This window comes from Pleurodeles waltl, chromosome 10 (genome assembly GCF_031143425.1).
Source record: "Pleurodeles waltl isolate 20211129_DDA chromosome 10, aPleWal1.hap1.20221129, whole genome shotgun sequence".
In the NCBI taxonomy this organism is placed as follows: Eukaryota; Metazoa; Chordata; class Amphibia; order Caudata; family Salamandridae; genus Pleurodeles; species Pleurodeles waltl.
In genome coordinates, this window is record NC_090449.1 from 628,503,093 (window position 1) to 628,524,344 (window position 21,252).

Here is a 21,252-nt window from a genome sequence, read left to right on the forward strand (position 1 = left end):
TTGCTGGTTCCCAGCAGCACCACTTTTCCACTAACTGTGAATTTGCCACGGCTTGTTGGTGGAATTCCTGACCCAACACCCTCCTGCAATCTTCACTCCAGCTTGGGACGTCTTCTGCATCCATCAGGAACTCTTCTCCGGCTCTAGGGCTGCAGGGCTGACCTGTTCTTCCACACCGCCAACCAACTCCTGCGAGTACAGCTGGGTGGGTAGTAGCTCCTACTCCTCCTGGACTCCACTGACCCTTTTGGACTTGGTCCCCTCTCTCTAAATGTCTTATTCTCCAGGAATCCACCACTGGTTTCTTGCAGCCTTGTTGGGGTGTCTTCATTTCCTTTCTTTTGGGTGGTCTGGGGAAATTACAGTGATTTACTCCTGCTTTCCTGGTCGCTGGGGGGTACTGTTCCTTACCTTTTGGGGTTTCTAGTACTCCCAGCTCCCCTCTACATATTCCACTTACCTAGGTGGGGGTCCTGTGATTGCATTTCATTTTTCCTCACCTTTTCTATGCCTATTACTGTTTACTTGCGTATTTAATTAGTGTATTACTTACCTCCTATTGGAGTGTTGCCCTTTTAGTATGTTGTGGTAATTTGTGACCAAAAATAAAGTACCTTTATTTCTGTGTAACTGATTGTCTTCTTTCATGTGTGTAAGTGCTGTGTAAGTGCTGTGTGACTACAGTGGTTTTGCATGATCTTTGCATGTCTTCTAGATAAGCCTTTGCTGCTCATCCACAGCTACCTCTAGAGAGCCAGGCTTCTAGACACTGGATACACTTCACTAATAGGGGATAGCGGAACCTGACGAAAGGTGTAAGTACCTTATGTACCCACCACAAACCCGGCCAGCTTGCTACACTGGCCTTCGACAACTTCTTTTTCTTACCAGAGTGTCACGATTACCTTTAGGAAGACAAGTGGTGGTGGCTCCGCAGCCAGTCTCAAGACCTTCGCTCGAACGAGACTGGGAACGATGTGGAGTCGAGTGCCGGGCCGCCATTAGCTTTAGGGACCGCTCTAGAAGCCTTTGGGTGCATGACCCGGCAGTCAGAGCACGACTTCGGGTCATGGTCGCGCTCTAGGCAGCACAGACCAACCCGATGAGGATCCGTCACCGACATCATTCAGTGACAAACCTCGCAAGGCTTAAACCTGGTCTTCGGGGACATCCGTAGACGCACCAACAGTCACCACAAAATTCGACAGAAGTGATGAGGCCGGTCAAAAAGTGACCAGGGTAGCTCCTCTGGATGAGCGTGTGGTGCAGAAAGAAAAGAATTGCTGAGACGGTGTCTATATTCGACCCGATGTCATCACGTGACCACGACAGACGTGGAGTCGACCGGCGCCACCTAACGGCATGCAAGGGTACTGCTCGAAGATTCAGTCGCATGTCTGGGGGTAATTCTAAGGTAAGAAATCTGCAACTAGAAGTCTCTAACATGCCTGGGCAGGTGTGTTACTACTACTGCAAGACACTTGGAGAAAATCCTTGGGGCAGTTATGACTCCATAAGGGAGCAGCTTGAACTGGAAATGCTGGTATCCGATTATGAACCTGAAGTACTGGCGAAGCATTGGGTGAACAGGAATGTGAAAAAAATATGTCTTTCAGATCAGTTGCTGCCATAAAGTTGCCTGGTTGTAGTAATCAAATTACATCTTGAAGAGTGACCATGTGAAAATGCTTTGAGGGGATGTATTGGTTTAGGGGTCTGAAATCCAAGATTGGTCTTAAGGACCTGCCCTTTTTGGGTATAAGGAAGTAGAGTGAATAAACTCTTGTATGTTGCTGGTGTAGAGACACTGATTCAATGGCACCATTTAAAAAAAAAATTAAGAACTGCCTGAACTTTCTCTTTGATCAACTGCGGATGTTCTGTTGAAAGTTTGTGTTTGCGAGGTGGGATTACTGGAGGTGTGGAAGTGAGCTCCAGAATATAACCACGTTGGATAATATCCAACACCCACTAGTCAGAAGTGATGTTCAGCAATGCGGGAAAGAGCCTTTGTAGTCAACTCCCGACAGGTGTTTTGTGGTCTGGGGGAACTGCTGGCAAATCAGGGTTTGGTGGAGGTAGGTTTGGTGAAACCACCGTTGCCTTTACTTCTGGTAATCCTGTAATATCCCTTGGGAGAGGTATTGTATTGCTGGGGACGTTGGTAAGATGTTGAAGGATCTGTTGAGGTAGCTTTTGTTGGACAAAGATAAGGGGAGAGGCAAAAGGAGCTGTGTTGTGAAGGTGTCTGTAATGTGCCCATAGCTTTGGCTGTCTCTCTTTATCTTCTCTAGTACTGGGTCTACTTTAAGGGCAAAGAGATGTTAACCATCAAAAGACAGTGCTGGGATGTGCTCTTGCACTCAGTCAGGTTTAAAACCTGAAACCCTAAGCCAGGCGTGCCATCTGAGGAGCACTCTTGAATTAATGGCTCTTGGTGCTGTGTCGGCTGCATCAGGTGTGTGTGTTGGCAATCAATTTAGCCTCCGGGGCAATCTCGTATGCCCTCTTTTTATGTCCCTCAGGGGGATGTTGAAGGGCTCTTCCCATCATGTCCCATTGAGCCCTGTCGTAACAGGAAAGGAGATTAAAGGAGTTGTCAATTCTCCACTGATTGGCAGATTGGGCAGCTACCCTTTTCCTCGCAGCATCTAACTTTATACTCTTTATGGGGTGGAAGTGCAACAGCATATGTTTGGGAGTTTGCTCTCTTTCTTGCTGTGGCAACCACCAGACAGCTAGGATGGAGTTGTTCTCTGATGTAAATACGCCCCATAGGAGGATGGTTTCTATTTCTTATCTTCCGTTGGAGTAATGATACATGCCTTAACTGGGTCTTTAAAGATGACAGGAATGTGTTTAAGCATGTCTTTCAGCATGGGCAGATATTGTGCAGATAGTTGACTAGAAGAGAGTGTATCAAATAAAAAGTAATCTTCAAGTGGTTCTGTATGTAGCTCAACCTTGTGATATGCTGCTACCTTATCTATGATATTGTGGCAGGGAGTGGTGTCATCAGATGAAGACTGCTTTGCTGGAAAATGGTCAGGGTCTGCATCTGCATGAGGATCTATGTCATAAGTGCCCCAGGGATCATTATGTGGTAGAATGGAGTACTGGTCTCCATCATCCCCAAGCCCCCCAAAAGAATGCGCAGACCCCTGTGTGAAATTAAGCAGTGGTGTGGGGGTGAAGGAGGTGCAGCAGGTGGTGGTGGTGGTATAATGGTATACACAGGGCTAGTAGTCTTGTCAGCCTTGTTCCTTTTCTGTGGTGGTGTAAGTCTGTCCAAAGCTTCCTCAAAAGTAAGTTGTCTTTTAGCTGGCTGTGCAGAAGTCTGTGTAGGTCTTGCAGGAATATGACCAGCATCCGGGTGGATAACCAGGTGTTTCTGGCACAAATCAATATCTTCCTGGACCCCTTCAACCACAGGTTCAATATTTTATGGCTCAACCGCTCTGTGCGAAGGAGTATGATTTCGGCTCCATTGCCACCTTTAATGCAAGGGGTTTTGATGCTGACCCTATCGACGCCAAGGGTATTGGGTCTGTGGTCAGTTTTGGCCTAGAAATGGAGTAAGTTTTTAGTGCCAACCCTTTCAAATACAATATTCGTCTCAAGTCCGATGACTTGGGAGCCTGTTTGAAGGCGAGTGGTTTCTGCTGTTTTTTCCAGTGACATGGATGAGTGTTTCCTATACAGCTGTTCAGTGCCAACCATGGCCTGAGAACAGTGGTAACCCAAGTACGTTTTTGGTCAGTCCAGACCCTTTGGGATTGATGAGAAAATTACTTACCTTCAGTAACGCATTATCTGGTAGAGACTATCTAGCTGTAGATTCCCCACCTTTGATTTCCCCAGGCGTCAAACTGGATCTGGAAACTTTTGCTTGAGCAATACCCCTGGGTGCGCCTCTGGGTGGCTCCACTCAGATCCACGTGGCACAACTGGCGCTGGAAGTGATGTTGTAGTCACCTATATAGGCATCACCAAGGGGCACGGGAATCAGTTACTTTAATCACAACTTTTCACGCCAGAAGCGAAGTGTCCAAACTAGGGCCCTGAAAAGGGATCACCCTGACCTTAGCAAACAAGTTCGCAGAGTGGGGAGGCATAGGCAGGTGTGAGGAATCTGCAGCTAGATAGAGTCTCTACCAGATAATGGGTCATCAAAGGTAAGTAACTCATACATCTGACAGAGACTTCTAGCTGTAGATTTCCCACCTTTGATTAGATACCCAAGCTATATCCTCCTGAAGGTGGGCTGCGGAAAAATGTTTTCAGAACAGAAGGTCCTGCAGGACTGAATGGGCGAAATGCCCACCCCTGTGTAGCTGACTGTCTAGGCAGTAGTGTTTGGCAAACGTGTGCAGGGATACCCGCGATGCTGCCTGAAAGATGGCCAGGACTAGGTCTCCGCGAGCTAACGCTGAGGTCACATTGTTTCCCCTGGTGGAATGGGCTTGCAAGCCCTCTGGAGGCTGCTTCTTAGCCAGGGTGTAGCAGATCTTAATACAGAGAATGACTGTAGGAAGCTGGCTCTGTATATACTATATCTAAATGAGATATAGTGTGCACAGAGTTGAGGGGTTCCCCAAGAGGCTTGACAGAGCCAATAATAGATAATACTAATGCTATGTTTGTGGTAGTGTGGTCGAGCAGTTTGGCTTATCAGAGGGTAGTGTTAATCTTTTGTTGTGTACACACAAGCAATAAGTGAAAACACACACTCATTGACATAACTCCAGGCCACTAGGTTTTTATGTAGAAAAATATTATTTTGTTTATTTTTAGAACCACAAGATTCATTTAGCAGGTAAGTACATTAAACGAAAGGTACTTTGCATAGTAATAGTTGAGACTTCAACATTCAATATTGTGCACAGTTTAAAAAGTTATTTGAAAAGTGGAAACACTGCAATTTTGAATAGTTCCTGGGGAGGTAAGTACAGTACAGTTTCAGAGGTAAGTACCACACTTATGGGTTCAATCTCCGGGGTATAGATAGTCCACCGTTGGGGGTTCAAGGCAACCCCAAACACCCAGCACCAGCAACACAGGGCCGGTGAGGTGCAGAGGTCAAACTGGAGGCAAAATAACGTGGGTGCCTATGGAGATAGGGGGTACTCCGGTTCCAGTCTGCTGGCAGGTAAGTACCCGCGTTCTCTGAGAGCAGACCATGGAGGTTTGGAGGAGTACTGGAGTGGACCCAAGTAGGCACAAAAACTACACCCTCAGCGGCACGGCCAGGTGCAGTGTGCCAAAAGGGCTTCGGGTTCTCAATAGAACTCAATTTTTGTATTGCCCGACCGTTCTTTGATCCTACATAACAGACAAAAAGCTGCTCGTCAACCCGGAACTCTTTTGTGCAGTCAAGGTAGAATGACAATGCTCTTTTTGTGTCCGGTCCGTGGCGTCATTTCTCTTCCTTAGAGGGATGCGGGGAAGCAAAGAAGGTGGGCAGGGTGATATTTTGTCCCAAATGAAATGGGGTCACCACCTTCGGAAGGAAATAGCACTATCTTGTCTGGCAATATCATGAGATATGGGGGTCTAGTTGACAAGGCCTGTATCTCACTCACCGTTTGGACAGATGTTATGGTCACAAAAAGGGCTGTTTTAATGGTGAGCAGCCCGAGGGGACAATTTTGCAGTGGCTCAAAAGGAGCACACGTGAGGTAAGTGAGAACTAAGTTAAGATTCCATTGAGGCATGATAAAGGGTGTAGGGAGAAGCATAGTACGAGCCATTTTAGAAACCTATTTACAACAGAGGACTTAAACAAAGAGGGTTGGTCAGGCAGCCACAGAAAAGCAGATAGAGCAGATAGCTCTTTATACTGCCCAGAGCAGATCCCTGCTAGGCAAGAGAAAGAATGAAAAGAAAATCAAAGAGAGAAGCAGAAAGAAGATCTATAGACTTCTCAGTACAATATCTTACAAATCTTTATCAACGGCAAGCGTATACTGTTTTTGTGAAGGAAAACCTGGCTGCCAAGATGTCACAGACTTCATTAAAAGCTGTTGCCGCTTAATCTCCATGCATGAATGCACAGAGTTGACATGTTTGGGAGGAGAATCCTCCCGTTCTGCGACAGAAGATCCTCCCAAAGGAGCAGCATGATCGGAGGATCGATGCTCATTTTCAGAAGCTCTGGATACCAGACTCTCCAGGCCCAGTCCGGAGCTACAAAGATTACCTAGGCCCAGTCATTCTTGATTTTCTTAATAACTCTGGGCAGGAGAGGTACGGACGGAAAGGCCTACAGGAGGCCTGAACTCCACTTGCGTCGAAAAGCAGCGCAGAGCGATTGCCGCCTTGGAACATTCAACTCGCACTACTGGTGATATTGCGCATTCTCTTTGCAGGCGAATAGATCTAACCAAGGCTCTCTCAACTGCTGAAAGAGCCCTGGCACCACCTCCAAATGGAGATGCTACTCATGATCCATTAGGCATTGACGGCTGAGTTTGTCTGCCCTGGCATTCAAAGAAACTGCCAGGTGTTGAATCACCAGGGTTTTGTCCTGCTGTTCCAGCACTCCCACCCTGCCTTGCTTGTTGCAGTACCACATGGCAGTGATGTTGTCCCTGAGCACTTGCATGAACTTCCCCTTGACAAAGGGAAGAAATGCCTTCAATGCTAGCCGAATCGCCTGGAGCGCTAACATGTTGATGTGGAGTCTGAATTCCACTGGAGACTGATCTCCACCTCTCAATCTAAGAGTACACTGTTCCTATCTAGTTAGACCATTAACGTGAGCTAGATATCTACAGGAGCAAGGACCCTCATGCATCACAGTGGATGACTAGCTTCATCATTGGGACAGCTCCTCGTTAGGCTGGTGCTGCAATGCCGAACGGGCTCCCCACAGAGGGGAACTCTTAACCAGGGTGCTCAGTTGGTTGCATAACCAAACAATTTGGTTTAAAAAGGTGCCCAATTTGAAGAGCCCAAATGTAAGTGGAGTGAATAGAAACAATTAAAATTGGTTTATCATCGACAAATATCACTCATAATTTAATCAGTTGATTGTGATGAAGACCAAGATTAAAAACAAATCAAAGAGTGAGGGTGATGGATAATGGTCACCCACTCTAAAAAGATAGATACTGTGTGGTATCGCTCTATAACAGGTCTACATGTTTCGCGTCCGAGTGGTCCAGCCGGATCCTGTGACGCTTCTTCAGGACCAAAAAGATAATCTACTCCAACATTCCAGAATAAATATTCAACAATGTCTAAGGATAAGTAGTCACTTACTTAGTTATGTTCGTACAAAAAAGTAAACCATCCCCAATATCAAGATAGTGCTTAGAAGGATCAAGGTCAGGAAAAGGAACTAATATTTTCTAGTTCCTTGATAGCAGGCATATTAACCTACCCTCGAGACCCATGTCCCTGCCGGACATAACTAAGTAAGTGACTACCTATCCTTAGACATTGTTGAATATTTATTCTGGAATGTTGGAGTAGATTATCTTTTTGGTCCTGAAGAAGCGTCACAGGATCCGGCTGGAGCACTTGGACGCGAAACATGTATACCTGTTATAGAGCGAGACCACACAGTATCTATCTTTTTAGAGTGGGTGACCATTATCCATCACCCTCACTCTTTGATTTGTTTTTAATCTTGGTCTTCATCACAATCAACTGATAAAATTATGAGTGATATTTGTCGATGATGAACCAATTTACATTTTTTCTATTCACTCCACTTACATTTGGGCTCTTCAAATTGGGCACCTTTTTAAACCAAATGGTTTGGATGTGCAACCAACTGAGCACCCAGGTTAAGAGCTCCCCTCTGTGGGGAGCCCTTTAGGCATTGCAGCACCAGCCTAACGAGGAGCTGTCCCAATGATGAAGCTAGTCATCCACTGTGATGCATGAGGGTCCCTGCTCCTGTAGATATCTAGCTCACGTTAATGGTCTAACTAGATAGGAACAGTGTACTCTTAGATTGATAAACTATGACATTGGGAGGCTGTACACTGGACCTGCAATCTCCCGGTCCCTCTTCTTTTGATTCGTTGATCTCCACCTCTCCCAGGTGGCTGCCCCATCCCAGAAGTAACAACTATCATTAATGAAAGGTCTGGTTGTGGAAAGGAGCGGAGTCTGCTTCTGACCAAACTCTGGTTCAAAATCCACCACTGTAGGTCTTTCGCAGTTCCCTCCGAGATCTGGATCATGTCGGAGAGATTTCCCTGATGCTGCATCCACTGGACTTCAGCTCCCATTGCAGAGTCTGCATATTCTACCAGGATAGAGGCCAAAACATGAGTATCATAGCCTGAATATCCTGGACTCGCTGCTCGGGGAGATTAAGCCCAAAACTACATCGTGTCGAGAACAGCTAATATGAAAAGGGAGGGTCTGAGAGGGAGTCTCAGGTGTGAGTATGGCATGTTTATACTGAACTGCAGCAAATGCAGATGGTTCCCCATTGTCTTGAGTTGGTAGACAACAGCCTGGGGTGAGCTCGCCTTCAACTGCCAGTCGTCGAGGTAGGGGAAAACTGAAACTATGACCTATGCAGATGAGCTGTGACCACTGCCATCGCCTTGGTGTATACCTGAGGGGCACTGGTAAAGCAAAATGGCAGCACGGTGAACTGAAAGTATTTGTGGCCTACCTTGAACCAGGATTCCCACCCTGCCGGCCTATGGGCCGGCAGGATGGGAATATTAACATAAGCATCCTGTAATTCTAGAGCTACCAACCAGCCTTCTAGGTCTAGGGAAGACAAGACTTGAGCCAACTTGAGCCAACCTGAGCCAACGTTAGCATCTTGAACTACTACTTCTTAAGAAAAGAGATTTATGGTCCATAGGTTTAAAATAGGGCAAAAGGCCTCCTTTTTGGGTATCAGGAAGTAGTGGGAATAACCACTGCCTACTTCAGATATCAGGACTCTTTCTATGTCTCCCTTGGTCAATAGAGCAATAACTTCCTTTTGGAGTAGAGACAAATGATACTCCGCCAGCTGTTCAAATGTTGTCTGTATTGACCTTGCTAATGATCTGGAGTACCCATGCAGTCTGATGTTATGGACTACCAGTGGAGGAAATTATGGTGTATTAACCCTCCAACTGGGCCAGCATGGTCCTGCAGAACCAAACTAGGAGGGCTTGAGGCTGCAGGTGCCGGGGCTTGGGTGGCAGACAATTTCAGGGTCCCTCTAGGTTTGAAGGCACTGCGCCCACCATGTTTGCGTAGGACAATGGCTGGTATAGGGCTGGCACAATACCACGCCCCTTCCGTATCCACAAAAGACAGTGGATGAGGGGTTACTGAGAGACCCAAGGACTTGGCCGTAGCCTGGCATTCCTTAGAGTGCTACAGTCCAGAGTCTGCCTTCTCGCCAAACAAGCGAGTGCCATCGAAGAGCATGTCCATCAGGTTTGCCTGGACATATCCCGAAAAAACAGATGTTCTCAGCCAACAGTGGCGCCTTAAGGCTGTTGACGCAACCGCTCTGCCTAGCAAGACAGTCGTATCTAAGCCACACTGAATGGTTAACTTTGCTGCATCCCTCCTGTCTTTTACTACTTGGAAGAGTATAGCCTAGGCCTCCTCCGGGACCTGAGGCAGCACATGCGAAACCATATCTCAAATGGTTTGTGAGAAATGGCCCAATACGCATGAGGTGTTCACCGACCTCAGTGCCAGGCTGGTGGAAGAAAACAACATATTCCCAAGATGGCACAGCATCGGAGTCCCTGTCCGGGGGAGCCAAAGACAATGTGCCAAGGAAATTGGAAGCTTGGACTACTAAGCTCTCAGGGATGGGGTGTTGGCTGAGGAAGCTAGGGTCACCCGGTGCAGGGCGATGGCAGCAGGTGATTGTCTCATTTACTGAAGACCCTGTGCTGGGCTTGGACGAAGTTCCCAGCAGGACGTCTAAGTGCTTCATTAAAGGGCAGAAGGGTCTTGGATGTAGAAGCTCCAGGCTGAAGCACTTCTGTCAAGATGTTCGTCTTGACAGCCACTGAGGGCAGTTCAAGGTTCGGGGACCTCTGCTGCCCTACGCACCACCATTGCATAGGAAGCTCCTTCCTCCATAGCCAGAGTGAGGGGAGAAAGCAAGCCAGTTTCTGGAGAGGAGTCCAGACCACTGGCCTCTTCTAGCTCCTCATACCAGTCCAAATTGCTCTCCAACTGGTGTTCTAAAGGGCCCAGTGACCCCTCCCAATCTTCTATCATGCCTGGCTGTGTGAAATAAGGCTCAAGCAACAATCTGGCACCTGTCGGTGCCGGAATTGGTGTTGTGAGACGCTGTCATGGCTCCAGATCGTCAGATATCAGAATGGGTCTAGCGCCACCGGTGGGTGCTGAAGAAGGTCACCTGGATACAACCGGCACCGGGCCAGAATCAAACCCACAAAACCCATGAGAGCTGAGGATGAAGTCACCGGCATGAACCCGAATGGGGCCCCCTCCAATCCAGCGGGCCATATGGCATTCCAGCGGGGGTCGGCCCGCTCGAATATGCAGCACATGGCTTTGTAAAATTCCTTAATCAGAGCAGGTGTCGATGCATCTCCCAGAAATAGGGGGAGGCGCGGAGTCGAAATGGACAATGGCTCCGCAGATCCATGGCAGAAACAATGATGTTCCTTACTCGCCTCATTGACATGGCATGATGACAGGCGCCACACGGTTTGAACCCTGCCTTCCTCGATGACATCCTTGACACACTTGAAGAAAAACTCACCAAAACATCAAAAAAGGCCTGTCAAAAAGCAACAGAGGGTTAGCTCTCTCCCAATATGCGCTAACTGGTATAGAAAGAAAAGAACTGATGCTCGTGCACCTGTGTGGCACTTATATAGGTGACTGCGATGTCAGTTCCAATGCCACACAGAGCCGAATGGAGCCACCCAATGGCGTGCGCTGGGGTATTGCTCGAGATAAAGTTTCCGGATCCAGTCTGACTCCAGGGGAAATCAAAGCTGGGTAATCTGCATCTAGAAGTCCCTATCAAATTGTTGGGACCCGGATGGAGGAGGTAATGTACACACAGGTTTTACCGGCCTAATGTCCTGCATCTCTAGCTCAGGCTCCGAGCTGTATGTGGGCACTAAAGAGCATTAATCTGTTGCCAACACTGGAGCTTTGGCATCCGCTTTAGGGTCTACATATTCGAAGAGCCCCAGTCTATCCTCAGCACTGCAGCGGTACATCTTGAGTTTTTGAGCTCGCCAATCTCGGAGCGTCTTTTTGGACCCAAAGGACTGGCAGGCCGCGGAGTTGGTGTCTTGGTGGACCAGAGAGAGGCGTAAGATACACACCTGACTGAGATCGGTGCATGGATTCTTGGCATGGCTTTTTGGACAGAAACGGAAGGGCATTTGTTTCATTACATGGTGAGCATGTTGTGGAATGAACGTTGAAGACAAAGCCCGCCCTGAAAGGCGAATGCCCACTGGTTTCTCGGTCGACTGGTGCCCACTTACCAAGTCGACGCACAGTTGAATGAGTGTTAATTGAACCGTGATCAAAAACAACGCAGACAGTAAAATGTGGAAAGAGAAACAACGATGGTACTGAACAGGAGCAGAGGAGCACACGTCCGAAACAGACAACAGAAGAAAAAAATGTAACAGTGGAATCTATGATCATGCTCATTACCAGCAAGAGCAGTCTCTATACCTTGTGACTCGAAAGCCTTTATTCAAACAAAAACAACCTGCACATATCTGAGCCCAACATCAGATGGCAGGATTTTGCTATGCATGTGTGTCTACAGTCAGACATGCCTCAACATTTATATTTTACGTACGGCAATTAGGTTTGGTGAAATGAGAGGGGAATACCAACTGAGGTATGGATTTGTAGGTGGACCCCCTTGGAGAAGGAATAATAATAAAGTGGGAAAAGAATTAGGCAATGAATAAAATAAACCCCTAAACCCCACACAACAATAATACACAGGAATTGAGGAAGCATCATGGTGAAGAATGACCCATGATGGAAAGTGAAGGTGTGAATCCGATTTTAGTAACATTAAACAAAGATTCACTATTAGGTGCAGGTAGGCCCTAAGCTTTTTTAAATTTTGTGATTCTCCAAGCTATTTACATAGTTCTGTTGACTGTACGGATTATCTGATGTACCGTCTAACTTTTCTTCTCACGTCCCGTAAATGAATTCAACTGCCATCAGGCCCTAAACGTATAGCTTTAATGATATGACAGACATCCTGTCTTAAAGGGGTAGCAAACAGCTGCTAGCAAGGTATTACTTTCATGGCCTCTTAAAACGGTCATACTCACTTGTTTAAATTTTGCAAAATTTTCACTTTTAGGAAAAACTGTTGGTTTCTGCTCCTCATCTTTCTTTCTTTTCTTTGCACGTGGTGTTGCTTTTTCTCCAGTCTTTTGAACTCTCTTATTTCTCATTTTCTTCTTGTCTTGGTCTAAATGCTTTCTCTCTGCCTGTCTTTGCCCATTTTCAAACTCTTCATGAAACATACGTTCTGAGGTTTGCTAAGAGGAAAATAAATGTTTTAGCAGAAGAAGACACCAGAAACCTAAAATTTACATTGACTAAGTAAACTGATAGAGCCTTTTTCATTGGACTACAAAGAGTTCATAATACAGTTGATACCCTTTTTGATCTTGTTTTCTCAGTTGTACCACGTTAAGGACTTCCATGGTAAATTTGGCACTATGGCAACGTCTTACCAGCAGTGCTGTGGTTTACTGAGTGTACATCTCTCTCCCCATTTCATACTTGGAATTTGGCAACATCTGTTTGTTTGTGCTCGGGATGAGGTTTCATCTTTTCTCCTACTTTCTACTTCAGATGTCAAGGTGAAGATACAGCACCTTTTCACTAGTATTACGTGCAGCATGCATTTTTTACATGTAGATTCTCAGCATCAACTACAGGACGATTAGTGTAGTATTGTTGACTAGAGTGTCTTGAGCATTTAAATCCATGACAACTTGAAAGATTGTGTTAGAGATCAATGTTCAGTACAATACATTAATATGTCCGTATACACACACATTCACAAAATGGGGAACAGTGGGTAATGTCCAATAATGTTATCAAGGGAGTCTTGTGTAGTATGAACCATGAGGCAAAGGCCAAGTGATTTTTAACATAACCAGAACCCCACAAAAGCTTCTTTGAACTACAAGATAATTTTTACTTTAGGGATTATTTCTTTAAAAAAAAAAAAAGAAGTTTCAATAGTGTTTATACATCCCCTCTGCCCCCTTCCCCCTCCCCACCAAAACTTACCATTAGTGGCAAAGAATGTTTCTTGCCATTACATTTTTTTTCTGGAGAACATTTCTTCTCAGAAAGTAAGTTACCCTCTGCTTTGCTATGTGAAATTTCAGCTAACTTTTTGTTCTTCAGCAAGTGCTTCAGCAATTCATTTCCTGACTCTCCTTTTGGAGTTACACCATCTGGGTTACGTTCAGGATTCTGAAATGATGATGCAGAGGAGGGTGTGACTTTTCCTTCTGTCTTCACATCATGTGAATTCTCTTCCTTTGGTTCAATGCTAAGTGGGCTGCAATCACCTTCTGTACATTCAAGTTTAATATCACACATTCTGCTGGGCTCATCAACTTGGGGCAAGCCAGACTCTGTCTTCATTGAAGAATTCTGCTGTGCCACTCCTTGCTGCTCATCACTGCTTGGGATATGCAATTCCAACTCTGAAGAAGGGTGACATACTGCAGGATTAGGGGGTGATGACAGCTGTGCTGAGGACACATGTTCTTCTTTGTTCTGAGCTGATTCATTGTGGACACTTACAGCCGGTGTAGAAGAAGAGTCTGAAATGACAGGAGTAGGTGGAGCAGTAAAGTCTGAATGTGGAGTTGATGGAGTCCTAACTGAATCAGCATCATCATCCTTTTTCTTCTTCCTTCTTTTCTTCTTCACATTTTCTTCAGGAATTATATCAGAATATAACTGAACGAGGGACTGATTTGACCCAGGGTAATTCAAAGTATGTGATAAAGCAGTATCCTGCCCACAAAAAGGTCCACTTCCATTACCTGGGGGTGTGTTAGGCATACCTGGCAGGCACAGGAGTCTTGCCTGTGGAACACTGGTGCTGGAAATACTTCCATGGGACTGCTTCATTGGACTGAAATTCGGGCTTCCTCCAGGGACAGAGGATTGGTCATGTCCATACAGGCTAGGTCCTACTCGTCCCTGCTCATTACTTTGCATGTAAGCAACAGATGGAGGTGAGTCTATAGATCCCTGTTGCATGCTTTGCTGTATTTGCTGCCGTTGCTGAGGAGACTGCTGTAAACCCCTTGAGGGTTGTAGGAACTCACAAGGTAGATCAGAAGTGAAGAATGGTATCTGAGTTAAATTCCTCTCATTTAAGTCTGATCCCATCGTAGCACGTTGGTCCATTTCCAATTTTTGCTGTAAGGCCCTTTGCCTGTCTACCTCCTGCATTAGCTGAATTCTTTGTCGTTCCTGCTGCTCCCGTAAACGTTCTTTACGTTCTCTCTCCTGGAAACTTTCACTAAACGGGTTATTATCATCAAACTCAACCCTAGGTGGTGCATTGGACTGTGCATTTGCAGATGAGATTGCAGAAGAAACTGCAGTTTCTGGGTTCGCTGGAATATGAGCCACTGGTGGCGGCATCCTTGGGACATTTAAAGGGATTTGTTTTCGGGGAGCACTGTCAGACTGCCATCCTGGAATATTTGTTATCCTAACTGGATTCATTTGTCCTGGGTTGAGAGATAAATTTTGTTCAAGCTGCTGTGGCATGGAGACAATATGCTGATTTATTGTTGCTGGGGTACTCTCAGATGTCATACGAGGATGATGATGAGGCTGCGCTACGGGCACTGTAGCAACAGTTGGGATTGTACATTGCTGCTGCTGTTGCTTGATACGATATTCCTCAATAAGTTCTGCATGTTCCTTTTGCTGCTTCCGAATCTGCAATGAAAACATTTTATTAGACATGTACAAAGATTCTCTCAGTGACTAAACATGCCTATAATTAAAATAAGATTCCTCGAACAATCTATGCCTTCATCCCACCCTGTTTTAGTACTACTACATACACCGGAAAAGCTTTATCATGCTTTCTATTTATGACTTAAGTGAAAAACTAGCAATGAATACTTCACTGAGAGTATAGCTTTGAAACATCCCATAACCTGTAACGATCCATTACCTATAACGCCTTCAAAAGAGTTCAAGCAAAATTCTCTTTTTCCTTTCAGATATTAACTTAATGCAGTCAAAGATTAAATGTAGTCAATGCACTAAAAGGTAACTACAAAATTTGACTTTTTTTTTATTGCAAGCATAGGAAATTTTTTCTCCAACAGTTGAAATTAGAAACTGGAATATTTTTAAAGTTTTGAAGGGACCATCTGGTGAATGATGTCACAAGAGGCTAAGCCCCAACAAAATTCAAACAGAAGAACATTATTGAATGCTTATTGTTGTTAAATGTTAGCGACACAAGATTGGGAAGATAACATTTTTTTTTAAACACTGAGTGGCCCCTTTAACATACCAAACTAATGTGGTGCTACTAATTTAAAAAATTTAATTGCAGTGTTTTAATTGCATTGTGAATGACAAAGGTAACAAAAAAAAAACTAAATTTTTCCTAACTAATGAGATGCCCTCTTCTAATACCAAGAGAAAAATAACCTGGTGTAACACAGAAGCTGGGTAGGGTGTTGATGGCCTCAGAATAAAAGTAATCCTTGCCCATATAATGTATTGGTTCACAGTTGGCATCTCTACCACAAAACGTATAAAAAGCACAGAAGAACAGTTTTGGTGGTTACACAGATAATTATTATATGGAAAGAAATTATGATGGTTAGTATTTGCTACACAGACTGAGACAACGACAAACGAAGATACTGAGCCACTCTTAAGGAGTTAAGGAACGAAAGTAACTAGCGGTGGTGGTGAGTTTCTTGGGATATCCATTTAAAGAAGGTGGATTTGTAAGTAGTTTCGAACTGTAAGATTGAAGTGATGACCCATGCCCTTAACACATTCCAACGTAGAAGGATAAGGAGGCTCGATGATCGATACTAGTGGGTTTAGGTGAAGCTAGCATGTTTTTCCTGGCTGACTGTAAAGTTTATGATTTGCGCTATCAAGACACAATTAGTAATGTATACTGAGCTCTGTACACAGCAGCTTGCTGGTAGCGGAAACTGAGTTTGGAGAGTTTGAGCAGGGTGCAGGTAGTGGAACTGACTGCTTTGTAAAAGGGGGACAATGTGAGTTGGGGTAGACCAGCCAGGAGGTTGTTGCACTTCAACATTTTATTTATGACATTAGTGATTTAGCTGGGTGTAATTGGAAAAATGAATTAAAGCTGGGGATAATTTAGCATCAGTGCAGGAACTAGTACTTCATGATGTTCTTCAGAACTGGTGTCAACATGAAGTCAACACTGGGGATGCAGGCAGAGAAAGCCAGTGTGAGTCTCTTAGACAGGAACAAGGTAGGTGTCGTGCTCTTCTTGGAGTTGGTAAAGCTGGAAAGGAAAGTTTCGTTTTGGTGAGCAATCAAGTGCCTTAATGCAGTTAGACAATCTGAGATCGGGAAGTGAAGGTGGGGGAGTTAAGAATGGATATGAGAAGATTATTTTGGCGTCTTCTGCATAGAGCTCTATACCATGAGATGATTTTCTCGAGGGTGGTGAGATCTAGACACAGAAAAAAGGATTATGAATATGCAGAGGTGAAGGAAAGGTTCAGAGGAGAGCATCGGAAGATTGAGTAGAATCAGTCAGAAAGGGAGATGTCAAATCTTATTTAAGTTATGTACTTTGGTTTGTGGTAGCTTTAGCATGGAGATTCAAATTGTCAAACAGCTAGATCAGAAGATAAGGGAAAATAAACCATCTACAGGCAAATGAGAACGATGTCAACAAAACTGAAATAATTTTACTGCTTCCATGAGGTAGACTGACATCTGGTGATTTCATAAAAGAGAGCTTTGGATGTTGGACAAGGCAATCTGTGTTTGGGATCCTCAACTGAAAACGCCAGAATTTGAAAGTGAATATGTGCTAATGTTTACAAGAAAATGCAACATTACTTTCACAATACAATACCGAATGCATTATAGTAAAATACGATGGTACTCACATAAGCATACAATTGTCATACAATTAGTTACCTGCTCTAGCTGTTTTTGAACCATAGTTTGCTGTTCAATAACATGCTTAAGTTGTTCTGCATCCTCCTCTGGAAGCTCCCGACCAGCTTTTTTGGCCGTACGCTGCTTAGCAGAGAGGGCTTTTTTGGATTTTCTGTGGGCTCCAATTTGCTCTTCCAGGAACTTCTGCTGCATTTGAAGCAGCTGCTGTGTTTCCTGAAGCCATTCCTCATATTGTTTTTTTTGTGAATCGTCTGTGGGAAACACATCAAAATGCAAAAAGTAAATTTTAATAAAGGTCTACAGATTATGCCCTATGGAACGTCTATTATTGGCTTGCATAAGCTACCAGCTCAGAATTTAATACACTTTGGGTATTCGCCCCAAAAAATATAATAACTTACCAGAAAAAAATCCAAAATGTGAAGCGGCTTAAAAAGAGATTACATGAATCTTGAAAGGACCACATTAAACTTACAGAGAGAAGCAGGTAATATGAAATATGTTAATTTACGTGAAGACAGTAATATTTGGAATTCTGAAAAAAAGACTAGTTAATTTTCCTTTCCGTAACATATTTCTGCACATGGTCTTTTAAGAGAAGGATGAATAATACTAGACTTTATAAGATTAACCTAATATGAACTCAATAATGCAGCATGTCAAAACCTTCACACCAACACCTCTAATGTGTGTGCCTACAATGTTTTGATAGAGATTTTCTTAACAAACCTTAACACCTCCATTTTATCTTTTTTAAGGGCGAGGGTGACAAAATGGAGCTCAAAAGATCTTACTGCATGACAAGATCTCAAGTTGTCAACTTCATAAAGTGAACGCTGCAGTACTAAACTCTGTTTATCAATCTGGATCTCATGCTTTATGTACCACATCTGCCCTTGCCAATCACAGCCATACATTGGAAAAAACTATACAAAGCCAAAAGCTAGCCCTCTTGACTATGTTAAATACCATACATCCACAACCCGTAGATACCACCACTGTAGCTATGTACATCTTTTCTAATAGGTATGTTAATGATATTTCTAATAATAAAAAAAATAACTAACATACAGGTGCAGTGTCAAAGGTGGATGGTTGTGAAATCACATTGACATTCTCAGCACATCTAGTCACCTCTTTTTAAGTTGTTGAAATGAGGATTATGGCAGCTTCCTGGACCTGCAGCCTAGGAATTGTTTTACTCACCAACGGAAATGGCAGTTTTATTTCCAGGAAACATCTATAAAAATCTATTGGTAGCAGACCAAAGCAGCATGGATCTAATTTCTGTGGGGTTACAGAAGACTTAAGTAGTATCCAATAAAAACAGGACCGGTGTATGGTCCTCAGTTTTAAAATGCACTACCATTGCAGCTATGATAATGCCAAGTCTTTCCAAAGTTCTGCATATAGTAGAATGCCATGCTGTTTACTATAAACGAATAATACTCCAAGTAGGCGAAAACCACATAGACATGGGTTGCCGATCTGAGTGAGCTATACAGATGCCTTTATTCAGAGGTGGTCAAAGATATCTTCTCCTTTTCCATATCCCTTTCCCCTTTGGATCTACGTTCTGAGGTTAGTGCAATACTTTCCAGACAAATGAACCACACTGCTAATATGAAGTTCCCTAAAGCAGGCTTCTCCATGATGCAAGAAATGGATTTCAATGAAAGTAGTGACTGAGAAAAGGTTGGCACTTTCAGGGAGTTGGATGAGGTTATCTTAGAGAAGATATTGCAGACACAGGGAACCAAAGCTGTCAATGGTGAAGGATCAGTTGGAGAAGGGACCAAAAGAGATAGTAAATGTGTCAATAGGAAAATAGCGACGAAACAAAAGGCAACATCATTAGCTACTGTCTAATTGTAAATCTTTTTCCATTACTGATGTCTTGTGAAAAGCATTTTAGTAAGAACATTGAAGTTTCTTTGTATTTTATAATGCACAATAGCATAATTACAGTACTCACCTGTATGTTATAGTGAATTCGAGTATCAGTAATAATGGCAAGTAGTTTAATGTCCATTGGTAACTCTCTGCCTCGTCAGGCTAGCGACTAACAAATCATCTTTTGATGCTTGACCCCCCCCCCCCCCCCATACCCACTGAGACTTTCAGCGGATTCAGTGTGTTCAAGGCATATACCAGCCAGTCGTCCCTGAATGCATGACCTAGGCACGCTGAGCTGGTCTCCATTTAAACATTAATGTGCAAACAATTAGGGGAAGTAGATTGAGGGAGCAGAAAAGAAGCACAAGGTCACAAGAAGCACAGCAGCAAAGTTTTATCTCCAGGATTGCAGATAATGCAGTAAGGGAAGACAAAGCTGGAAAGCTAGAAGGTACGTAGGTTGTAGCACAGATTAGTGATTAAGTGAATGCATTATACACTGGTAGATTCTATAAAGATGGAAACACAGTCTAAAATAAGAAAGGTTGGTTTTAATCACATATGTTACCGTTAAGAACCGATGCAGTTATAACACTGTGCTATTTAGCTCATACTTACAAAGTTATTTTATGTTTTCAGTGTATTTGTTGTGAAATTCACAGTGTTTCTTTTGAGTTTTCAGAACTTTTATAAGTTGGTAATTTTCAGTGTTTGCAGTTTTTTGTATCATAATAAAATCATGTCGACGGAGTGTTTCAAAAGCTTATAGAGACTTCTGCATTTACTATTGTTTGCTTTCGGTACCTACACTGTGTAATATAGTTCTGTTTTGTCGGTGTAGACTGGTGATTGCAGTTGTGAGTACTTGTGATTGAATCTCTGCTGAATGTACACATGAGGGCCTGTTGCTACGATGATGTGTGTGCTTATGTACCTGTATGCAGACTGATGGCTGTAGCGGATAAGTTGCTTTGTTTTATTTGCTTATCTGTGCATGAACCGCACGAAATATAAACTAGTAAGAACTAAGTCCAGGCAAGTGAGTCACCGAAACGTCTTTATTCTGTAAGGTACATGCGGTGAGGCACATGGAGCAACTGACACCCAACTCGTTCCATTCCACATCGACATCTACACATTTTAATTCTAAGTTCCATAAGCACATCTGTTAACTTAAATATCCCAACACATCTGACCCTTTATAGAAAAAAAGACTCAAACATGAAAATGCTTTACCATGTAAAATAAATCCCACCCAGAACAAAAACACAACCAAAAACACAAAAAACACAGATAACAGTAATTACGCACATCACAAGACAATCATTTCTCTTCACTGAAGGACTTTTGTTCTACTGGGTCCCCACTCTCCAGGTGAGTTCTCTTCCGACGTGAAGAGAATCTTCACTCCATCTCGGACTTGACACATGCTCTTGCTCTCTTCCACACCTGTCCTTTAATACTATTGTCTAAGAGCAAGTGACAACAATATTCTTCGCCAGCACCACAATGCCTCCTTGTTTCACAACTTCCAGTCATTAGGTCTCACTGCACACTTTTTCACTCCCACAACCGTCTTAGGCTCAGAAAACGTGGATATTCCTTCGGGAATAACATCCAGCAGTGATAGCATATTTCAACTGTGCACCCTTTCTTTTGCTCGGTAAACTCAATAGCTTGTCACCAGGAAAAAATGGCTTACCCACCCAGGGGTACACTATCTTGATGGAGATAACCTTGCCACCAACAGAACAAAAGGTGAAACTTCGATTTCAGAATTGTGTGTGGTGGAAAAAGCCCACAGAATTTCCATTTACTCCTTTATTCAGTCCAATCTGTTGGAAATTGACAGCTGAGCTGAAAATTGTCCTTTGGAACCTTATAACCTCTGTCGAAAACTCATTAATTCGAGGGTGGTACAGAGATGCATTGGACTGCGTGATCCCCAGGTGGGCCAAATACAACACAAATTCACCAAACATGAATTGTGCACCACTGCATGTTAACTATTTTGCCCGATATCTTCTCTGTGTTGAACAAGGTGTCAAGGAACCTAATTAACTTCATGCTAGGGGCACAGTCACAAAGAAAAAGAGTCAACGACAATCCTATACTAAATGCTTCTCTTCAGCACATTTATTGGGCCCGTGATGTCTACCCCCAACTTTACCCAAACCCTTTCTGCCATTGTAATCAACTCCACAGGTCTGG

At 43.9% G+C, this 21,252-nt stretch overlaps 1 protein-coding gene across 11 annotated transcripts in view; it reads right to left on the minus strand.

Annotated features, from left to right (window-relative positions):
• KMT2C (lysine methyltransferase 2C) overlaps positions 1 to 21,252 on the minus strand; it is a 1,516,687-nt gene that overhangs the window by 335,349 nt on the left and 1,160,086 nt on the right. For all 11 annotated transcript variants that reach the window (XM_069211124.1, XM_069211114.1, XM_069211120.1 and 8 more), the window contains 3 exons: positions 17,164 to 17,396; positions 13,258 to 14,940; positions 12,282 to 12,494 (listed from right to left, as the gene is read on the minus strand). In XM_069211124.1, coding sequence (XP_069067225.1) covers positions 12,282 to 12,494; positions 13,258 to 14,940; positions 17,164 to 17,396 — 2,129 coding nt within the window. The remainder of the gene's footprint in view (positions 1 to 12,281; positions 12,495 to 13,257; positions 14,941 to 17,163; positions 17,397 to 21,252) is intronic.